Source organism: Patagioenas fasciata, chromosome 21 (genome assembly GCF_037038585.1).
Source record: "Patagioenas fasciata isolate bPatFas1 chromosome 21, bPatFas1.hap1, whole genome shotgun sequence".
NCBI lineage: Eukaryota > Metazoa > Chordata > Aves > Columbiformes > Columbidae > Patagioenas > Patagioenas fasciata.
The window spans coordinates 752,979-762,899 of NC_092540.1; the positions used below are offsets into that span (position 1 = coordinate 752,979).

Consider the following 9,921-nt stretch of genomic DNA (forward strand, 5'->3'; position numbering starts at 1 on the left):
GTGTGTGGGACCCCCAGGAGGGACAGTGGGAGCCAGCACTGCCTGTCCCAGGGAACGGCAGCCTCCAGCCTCACCGGACAGGGCTGGAAGCTTTTAATCACCCCTGTGTCCCGGCAGGGATCCCGGCTGCACAAGCCACCCCGCTCGGCCACACAAAACACTCCCTAAAGCCACTGACCCCTCTTGCTGCTTAAGCCCTTTTCATCTCCCCCAGGCCCTAATGGGGGGGAAACAGTTTCTGGCCACGGCTGCCAGAGAGGGTGGGTGGCAGGGTCCCTCCAGGGCCACATCCCGTCCCCAGCAGCGCTCGGAGCTGGAGCAGAGCCCGCAGGCACCCACCCTGCCCTCCCTCCGGCATCCACCCCCGGTGCAGCACCCAGAGCCCTCCAGCCCCTTTTCCCAGCGGGCTCGGGCTCAGCACCGCTTTCCCGTCCCGTCCCGTCCCGTCCCGTCCCGCTGTTCCCGGGCTCCCTGGCCGGCAGACACGGGGGTGTCTCACTCACCCCAAAGTGCTGATGAAGCCATTGACGGAGCCCTCGGCGTACAGGGAGACGATGTCCCCGATGTGCAGGAAACTGGACATCTCATTCATGGTTGCCCTCGCCCCGGCCCGGCGCCGTTCCTGCCCAAGTCACCTTCCCGTGCCGAAATCCCGCATGGGGAGCGGGGCTGCGGGAAACCCCGCTGGGGGTCACCCCGGCGGGCAGCGGCGGGAGCGGGACGGCAGCGGCGGCCCCGCACAACTTCACATGTGCCGAGCGGGGAGGGAGCCCGGGCAGCCGGGAGGAGGAGGAAGAGGAGGAGGGAAGGTGGGGGGATGAAAATCAATTAGAGGTTTGCATGAGATCTGTCCGGCTGTCCGTGGCTCCGTCCCTGCCCAGCTCTCTACCTGCAGCCAATGGAGAGCGATCAGGAAGTCCCGCTCCGACAAGCATGCAAATAGTGCTGGCCTGGGAGGGGAACCGCAGCTGCCAGGGTGAGGGGGGTGCCCAAAAAGAGGCCCCACCCTCCGCTCCCCGCCTCCCGCCTCGGGGCGCTGTGGGGGCCGCGCACCCCGGTCCCCTCCGACGGCCCCGGCTGGGGACACGGACTCACCCGGAGCCGCCACCGCTCCCGGGCAGCCCCCGGGTGCCGGGTCCCTGCGCCCCAGGCCGGACAGAGCCCCCTGGCCGCCCCCTCGGGGTCTCTCCAACTTGCCGGAAAGGCACTGGGGGCGCGGGGGGGCTCCCCGCAGCCACACTTGCCGGCCAGCAGCAAAAGCAAGCGGCCAATGCAGCCGGAAAGTGTCTGCTCCCCCTGCACCTTCCTGCGGTGGCAGAGGGAACCCGAGACCCCCTGCTCCCCAAAGCAGCCCCTGTCCCACCGAGCCCCCTCCAGGACTCCGCAGCCCAGGCCCTGCTCTTGCCATTTGCTTCATCGCCTTCCTCACTCAGACACCAGGAGCCACAGCTCTCTGTCCCCGCTCCTGCACCCCAAGAGTGGCCAGCACATCCCCCAGCTTGGGGCAGTCACGGGGATCCTGCACCTGCCGGAGCGCAGAAAGCCCTGGGTGGGGACAAGGTGGGTCTTGCTGGATTTTTCTGCCCCAGGTGAGCACCTGTGTCTTCCCAAAGCCCAGCTGCCTCCTGCCAGCGCGCCGCTCCCAGCCGGGCCAGCTCACGCCTGCGTCACCTCTCGACACCTCTGTCCCATCACCAAACCCTCCCCTGTTCAATGCACAAACTCTCCCCCTGCACCCAAAAACCAGGGCGACCTCCAGCCCCATCCAACCTGACGGTGCCGCAGGGTTCACCCAGCACCCAACACAGCTGCAAGCAGCCCACCCATCACCACAGGAGCTGTGAGCAGGAAGGAGCCCCCAGCCCCTGCAGCCCCCCAGGCCCTGCAGCCCAGGAGGAGCCTTTCCGTAGTCACCCCCAACACCACAGGGCTGGACAAGCAGCTCTGGGCTCCCAGTATCGCAGGTGCAAAAGGACCACATCCTCAGAGCATCTTCTGGACAGCACAAGTGCCCTAGTTCCTCACTTTAATTAAAACTTGCCTGCTGTAAAAACAATATCAGCGGGGGGAAGCATGATGCTTTTCTCATTTATTTCCCTCCTGTCCTCCTTTCTTGCAAACAAACATACAGGTTTCAGGAATATAAACCTTGCCCTAAATAGTGATTTTTTTCCACTAGGAAACGGACAGGTCCCCTGGCAGAACAAAGGGAAAAAAATTAGTGCAATTCCTCCGGGGGAGATGCGAATTCAGGTCCATCAGGATTAGCTGCATTTTCAGCACAGGACAAATTTAGAAGCCTTTATCTCAGGGCAACAGAGGGGGAAAGAGAAGATCACAAGGAAAAAAAAACCACACTTGAACACTTGCTGCTCTTAAAAGCAAATGAAGGTTTCACAACAGGAGCTCAAAGGAAGACCCCAAGGAATCAAAGATCGAAACGTTGTGCACAAATCAGCTGCTTTGATCGAAGGCACAGGCAGCACCTGGCCCAGGGGCAGCACAGCGTGCCCGTGCTGGCGGCCACACCAGCCCCGCCGGGCCAGCGCCTCTCCCAGCCTGGCCACACCGGGCTCCCTGTCCCCCTCCCCAGGGCCGGCTCGTGTTTGCACAGCACCGAGCAGTAACAAAACCAATCGTACTAAACAAACAGGCATCTGGGCTGGTTTATCCGACCCGGGAGAACATGGAGCAGCCACACGAAGCCTCCTGAAATCTCCTTCCCACCCCACAGCAGGGGCAGCCCCGTCCCCACGTGGGGGAACACGAATCCCCCGGGATGGAGCTGGGATGGGTGAGACCCTCCCCATCTTCCAGCCCTGGGAGGGCAGCGCACAGCTGTGACAGCTCTGTCCCTGGGGGGCAAAAAGAGGGAGCCCGGTATGTGCCCCCCAGGGTTCGCCAGCACAGACAGGCGCCTTCCAGGAGAGGAGCAGACGTGTACTTCTGGTGTGGCTCAGTCGCTCCCAGCTGCCCCCAAGGTAGCTGCAAACCGTCCACAGCCCTTGGGTGAGCGAGCAGCCCTGGCACGGGATGCTCACGGGCACATGCAGTTGTGCCAGAACTCACTCCCCCAGGCCCCAGGGAGATAGAAGAGTTAAAAATAAGAGTATTTCCTTCCTTACCCCATATTTCAAGCCATGTGATAAATACAAACTGGGAGTTCCTGCCTCCCAGAGAAGAAGCAGCTGTGGAGAGGCAGCGGCGAGTCAGTGGAGCAGCGCTCGTCCCCATCCCGAAGGCACGGCCTCCAGCTCTGGCAGGGACCGAGCCACATTCCTCTCACGTGCCAAAATTGCTCCTTTGTAGGCAACTCCTCAAACTGCGGGGCCACCTCCCTCCCCAGGGCCCCAGCCCTGTCCACAGGGTGCTCTTTTGGCACAAGTTCCCCTGTACCCGTAGGCCCTTCCCGCCATGGCCCTCGGCAGCGAGTGCTCCTCAACACGGATGGTGGCGGCTTCCCAACCATTCCGCAACCTCCAACAGGTCAGCCAGGGTTGTAAACCCCCAGGGCTGGGCAGGAGCACAACTGGAGCTGAAATTTGCTCCCGAAGCACCTGGACAAACTTGTCACTGATGGAGAGAACAGCAAGCAGGGACGCTGGCTGGGGAGGCGGGTGGGCTGGTACCCGAGCAGCGTCCCAGCACCTTGCTGGGTCCCCATCCCGCTTTTGCACGGGTCTCCTCAGGCATCCCAAATCCAGGCTGGAAACTCAAGGGTGAAGCCACTTGGAAGAAGAAAGTGAAAAATAACTGTAGCCTCCTTTGTTCGAGGAGGAAGGAGGGAGGGAGACACTCAGTCCCTTGTGCGCAGGCAGAGCAGGGAGCAGGAAGGCTCTGCCAACAGATGCACATAAGAGGGGGATTCTTCAGCCGCGAGGCAAGTTTGGCCCTTGTCTCGCTGGCTCCGGCTGTGCCCTGACCCCGCTGCTGCCCACGGGTGCAATGCAGAGCTCTGTGTGGTGCCTTTCACGCTCCGCACCATCCTCCCACCCCGCAACCCCGCCAAGAGCAGCGGAGCTGGGCCAGGATTGACTCCAGGCCACAGCTATCAGAAAAAAGGGTGGTTTCAACCTTGCTTCTCCTCTGGGTGGGGATTTCAGAGCCCAGAGTAGCTACCACCAAACCAAAATTGCTCCTTTGGTGCAGAAGATGCTATGTGTGCACCCCGGTAACCAGGGTTAGCCCACAGTCTGCTTTGCTTGAGCTGCACACCCAAACCCCAAACCACCCCCAGCAGCCGTTTGAGAGGTGACCCAAGGTCTGCCGGGGCTGGAACCCCCTCGGGTGACTTCATTAACCGGCAGAGACAGGGCCAGTTCCCTCCCGCCTGTCCCATCTGTGCCTCCGCTCGCGCCCGACCATCTCCAACAGTGGCTGCGCCAGAGGTCCCACAGGAGCAGCCGCGCTCCCCCAAAATAGCTCTCAGACGGGATGACTTTGGCCCACATCCTCAAAGGTGTTGAGGCTCCGGGTTACCTGGGAGAGCCTGAGCCGCCAGCCCCGGGGAACCAGCCTGGGAAGGAGGAGACGCTGCTGCACACACGGTCCTGTGCGGACTGACCCTGGCTGTGCACAGGAGGGTGTCCACACGCCGGTTCGCCCTGACAAGACAGAGAGGAGGATGCCGTAGGAAAACAGGGCAAAACAGAACAATTCCTCCAGTCCCATGCTTGCTCCTCGCCCACCCTCCCGTCCCCACATCCTGAGGATGGGCAGGGTGAGCAGCGGGAGCCGAGAAAGGGGGACAAACCCCAACTCTCACCCGCCTGCCCCAGGAAGGGTTAAGAGACACTCGCGTCGAAGACACTTTGTACTTGGGTTTAAAAATACAGCCAATGCCCCGGTGGCTCAGCTCCTGCAAGTTGCAGGTATATTTCCACACTTGAGCCAATAACCTTCCCCGAGGGAAATTTAGGCTTTTTATGATTAAAAGGGGAAAAAATAATAGTGGGGAATTAAATATAGTACAGAACAAGAGAACAATTAGCAGTTGCCGTTAGCGACACCGGGCCAAGTTTGGGACAAACGCCGCGGTTGGCTGGAGAGCAGCGGGGCTGGGCACGGCCACCGGCACCGGCGGCACGGGAACCGGCGGCACAGGAACCGGCCGGGCGCTCGGGCAGGGAGGGACTCTCGGTCCTTGGCAAACGGCCCTCGGGAGCCCGGACCCACCAGGACCCGGACCCCGTGCTGCCCCGCATGGGCAGGATTTGTATTTTTCTCTACCTTCACTTTATCAAAAGCAAATGGAAGTGTTTGCACAGGCTTGTAGCTTCCCTAATAAGCAAACACAGGTTAATTGTGGGGTGGAGCAGGGACTGGGGCTGCCAGCCATCCTGTCGCCATGGGCCTGGGTGGCAGCTGGTGGCAGGGACAGAGTGGCTGAGGGAAGAGCCCCGTTCCCCATCTTTTCCGGTGGTTGCCCAAGAGATTCTGCATTGCGCAACCTCCTGGCTCAGCGGCTGTGTGCTGCCCGCACCTCGCTCATCGCCTGCGAGCAGCCGCAACGCAAACTCCTCCGCAGTAGCACCACTGGTTTGCTCCAAAGCGGCTGGTTTGTTGCCCACCGCAGTCATGCCCATGTGAGAGCATCACTAACGGCTTTGCTGGCTCATCTCCAAGGACAAACACTCATTTACATCCTGGGCAAAGCCTCCTGTTATTCCCCCATGCCCTGTTCACTCCCACACATCAGGACAGGAACCCAGACCAGGCTGCCTTGTAGGGTCCCCATCGACGGGCAGGTTTGTGAGAGCAGCCAGCGACTCCGGAACCACCTCGAGCATCGCTGGAATCGGATCACAGCAGCGTGTCCCAGCCCCTGCAGAAATCCAGAGGGATCTGCAAACCACTCTCCAGCATGGAGGAGCTAGCGGCACAGCCTCTTCTTTCAATAGCTCTTTTGGAGATGATTGCCACGCCAAGCAGCATTTCCTCTGCTTCCAAGTGGGCCACGCAGGCCCTTTTGCCTGCCTTGCGGTCAGCACGCAGCGATGAATGAACAACACAGCTTATCGGGGAGCGGATGGGAAATGCACGCCAGCTCCAGCCCGGACGGGCACGCTGCCCACGGCACGACGGGCTCCAGCTCCACGGATGCTCTGCCGGGCTGGCTGTAAACGGTGCACTGCTGCACCCAGCTCCCCTGGGGTGGGTCTGGTCTGAAGGGTGCAGGGACACGAGGGAATGTCAGGGAGAGGAGAAGGGACAGAGCACTTCCCACTACAGACCCATCCTGCCCTGGCCTCCATTTCTCCCTGTAAAGTTTCATATAAAATGGCTGATTTGAGTTTCTTCCCTCCTCCTCCTCCTCAGCGTTTTGAGACAAGTTAGTGCCAAGCAGCCTAATTACAGTCTTTGCAGAGATAACCACATGCTTTCCTGCTGAATGACAGGCTGGGCTACTGCGTGGCTCAGGGCCAGGACCAGCTGCCTCCTGTCTGGGCCAGGCCACCTCCATCACAGCGCTCTTGTCCCCGAGGGATGGGGGCCAGTGGATGCTGCTCCCCTCCGGCAAGAGCGTGCTGAGAACGGGAGGGTGCAGACAGCCCTGTCTGCAAGAGCCCGGCCACCGCAGCCCACACTTGCAGCTGTTTTTATGGGTTTTATGGCCTCCCGTGACATCGAGAGGAAACCCGCTGCGAGCGCAGCCGGGCTGCTGCACGGGTGCTGCAGCTCCCACGTCAAAGGAGATGCTCGGGGCGATGCTGCAGCGCAGGCAGCCGGGCACCCCGGGACGGGGATCCCCCGCCGTGCTGCACCCCATCCCCACACTGCGGGTGAGGAGTGTCCCGGGGTGCCTGGGGATCCCCCGCCGTGCTGCACCCCATCCCCGCACTGCGGGTGAGGAGTGTCCCGGGGTGCCCCCGCCGTGCTGCACCCCATCCCCGCACTGCGGGTGAGGAGCGTCCCGGGCAGCCGGACCCGCTGCGGGCGCCTCAGCTTGGGGAGCAGCAAGTGCAGGGAGGAGGCTCCGTCCCCAGCCACGGGGCTGCGTGTGGCCAGGGCTGAACCGAGCTCAGGGCAGCAGGAACCCTGGGACCGGACAGGCTGCCGGGGCGGGTGCACAGGGACACCCCAGCACACAGGTTACCAGCCCAGGACAGAACCACGCTTCTGCTTTCACCCCAGGGAGCTCTGTGCTCTCTGTGCTCTCGCTGCCCTCAGACGAGCCCCGCACAGGGCGCGGGAGCCCCTTTCCAGACACCCCCTTGCATGTGCCCCAGGGCAGCAAACCCCAAGTGCACCAGTTCTTACCCAACATCCCTCCGCAGCGTGAGCGCCACGGAGCGGGACCCGCCGTGCTCAGGAGCCACAGCAGCCCACGAAAGCCCCCCAGGCCCAGGGGAACTGCCCCCCCACGGCTCCGTCCCCTTTAAAAGCCCCCACCTACCCACCCGCCCCTGCCGCTAAAGGACCGGGATCACCCCACCCACCCCTGCCATTAAAGGGCCGGGGTCCCTCCACTCAGTGCTGCCATTAAAGGGCCGGGGGTTCTCACTTGGGTGCTACTGGACTAAAGAGTTGGGTCCTCAGCTTCTTCCTGCTTAAAATTTTCTCTGCAAAGAGAGGAAGGGAAGATGGGGCAGGCAGCAGCGGTGCCTCATCAGACACATTTCCACCCTCACAGGTGAGGGACGTCCTTGTTCCCAATCTCATCATGCTGGGGTGAAGAGATGCTGGATGTGAACCAGCTTTACAGCGGGTCCAAAAGCTGCTGGGGAGGAAACAGCCCAAAGAGCACCAGGAGGATCGGTAATAACCAGCCTGAGATCCGATTTCAAGGGACCAGGCACGTCCAGTTCTGAGAATAACACTGGCTGGGTGTGATGAGCAGAGCGCCAGGCTCGGCGAGGGCAGGAGCAGGGGCAGGAGCAGGAGCAGGAGCAGGACCAGGTTGCTGCTCTGCCTGGCACAGTCACGATCTTCGGTCCAGCCTGAGCATCCGCAGCAGGACACGTGCAGGAGCGGTGCTGGGCAGCCCGGACGCCCTCGGAGACCATCCCAGCTCCCGGGGCTGAGTCACGCTGCTGCGCAGGGCGGTGCGGCAGGGAGCTTCCACCAGCACAGAGGAATGCACTGAACAAAGACCCAAAATCCCAGTTTGTTGGAGAGGGAAGAGTTAGTCACAGCAGTGCTGTGCTGCTGAGTCACCCGCAGCCACCCAGCCCTGGGACAAGGGACTGCGGGGTGGGAGCAACTGTTTACTGACTTTACATGTAAATCAGTCAGGAGGTTGTGACGAGTCCATAAAGCCAGACAGTCACAAGCTGAGGTGGTTGGGCAGAGTTTATAGCTGTTAAAGAAAAAAGGAACCATAGAGGCATTTTATCTGCAGGACCAGAGCTGGCTTTAAAAATTATAGATAACATTATATTGCATTTTATATACCACCAACAGACCCAGAAGTTCTTTTATATGCTGCGGCAGATGCAGCTCCTTCCTGCCCGGTTCAGAGCAGCAGCAGGACCATGATTTCTAGAGGCATCAGCATCTCTGCTGGGGCTGTGGAAACGCAGCTGCAAGCGGGCAGCTGATGGCTTGAGAGCCCACGCAGGGTGTCCCGGGGCAGCTAACGGCAGCTCACACAGAGCAGGGTGCCACCGCCTCCTTGGACTCTTAAACTGGGACACAAAGCGTGTTCGTGCTGGTAAAGCGGAGTTTCCTTTATCATGGATGCCAGCTTAACATCTAGCATTTAATTTTAACACTCAAGGCTCGAGTTTCCAGTGACTAATGTTTCCTTTGATCAAAATCAGGGCTCTGGGGAACACGCTGCCCCATGCTGCTGGGAGGAGGTGTGTGCAGGACACGCTTGTCCCGGTGGGATTTCCCGGGGAGGCTGGGCTGTGGCTGTTGTTCCCCATCCCAGCCGGGAGCAGCTCTGCCCGGTTTCCCAGGTCTCTGCTGCTCCCTCCGTTGCACCAGCCCCAGGCATCCCCTGGGAGGGCTGTGGATGGGTGCAAACAGAAACCAGCTGTACCTGTAACCTGTACGAACAAAGCGATTCACATCATTCCTGAATGCAAAGCAGGATTTACTAATAAATATATCTGCTTGGGAGCGTGGCCCTCGCTCCCGCTGCGGGCAGGGCGGGAGAACCAACCTCCCAGCCCGTGACATGGGAACTTCTGACCCACGGCTGCTCGGCCGCTTGCCTCCAGCACTTGAATCACTTCTCTCATTCAATACAGAAGTCAGAGGATTTCCTTGAAAATAGAGTCTTTGTTTGGCAAATATTTCTGCCGCCTGGTCCGGGGCTGTAAGTGCTCTTTGTTGATTAAACGACGATCTCTTTCTCAGCTGGTGCGATGCCATCAGCAGAGGGACAGGGTTTCGGGGCTGCCTGGATCGCCAGCGGAGGCTCCGTGCCCGAGCAGGCGCCCTGTGCAGGGGAAGTGCTGCATGTGTTAGAGAACAGGTTTGTTTTTAAAAAATACCAGGCTACATCCTTAGTGGTTTTGAATTTGGGGCACAGATTGTCGAGCTGTTCTGTGATTTTAGAGCACCTGAAATAATGGGGTCTTAGGCTGGAGGCGATCTCCTACAACCTCCCAACCGCCATCGTAATACAAATGGGTCGTAATGAAAAATAAATTAGTGTGAGTCCACAGAAGCCAGCAGAGCTCTATCCCTTCCACGGGCTGAGGATCCAGATTAATATTTCATTTTAAATATTCTATTATGTTGGCTCGTATCATTGTAATATCTGAGCGGCTCACATTTGTAATGCAACTTTACAACAGCTTTGTGAGGCCAGGAAACCTCAGACTGGAGATGATTTCGGACACTGGCCGCCTATTTCACTCGGTGCTGGTGCAGCATCCTGCGCAGAGGAGCCCACGCTGGGGCCTCACGGTGCTGCTGGGGCTGCAGAACGAGCAGAGCGAGACCCTGCAGCTCAGGACAAGGCTGCAC

The 9,921-nt window shown here is 60.1% G+C and overlaps 1 protein-coding gene across 4 annotated transcripts in view; it reads right to left on the reverse strand.

Moving 5' to 3' along the window:
- ITPR3 (inositol 1,4,5-trisphosphate receptor type 3) overlaps positions 1-893 on the reverse strand; it is a 36,244-nt gene extending 35,351 nt beyond the window's left edge. For 3 of the 4 annotated variants that reach the window (XM_065854799.2, XM_065854800.2, XM_065854798.2), the window contains exon 1: positions 504-890. In XM_065854799.2, coding sequence (XP_065710871.1) covers positions 504-592 — 89 coding nt within the window. In that variant the 5' untranslated portion in view covers positions 593-890. Of the gene's footprint in view, positions 1-503 lie in introns of all 4 variants that reach the window. The other variant, XM_065854801.2, reaches the window with a different exon arrangement.
- Positions 894-9,921: the final 9,028 nt, after the last annotated feature.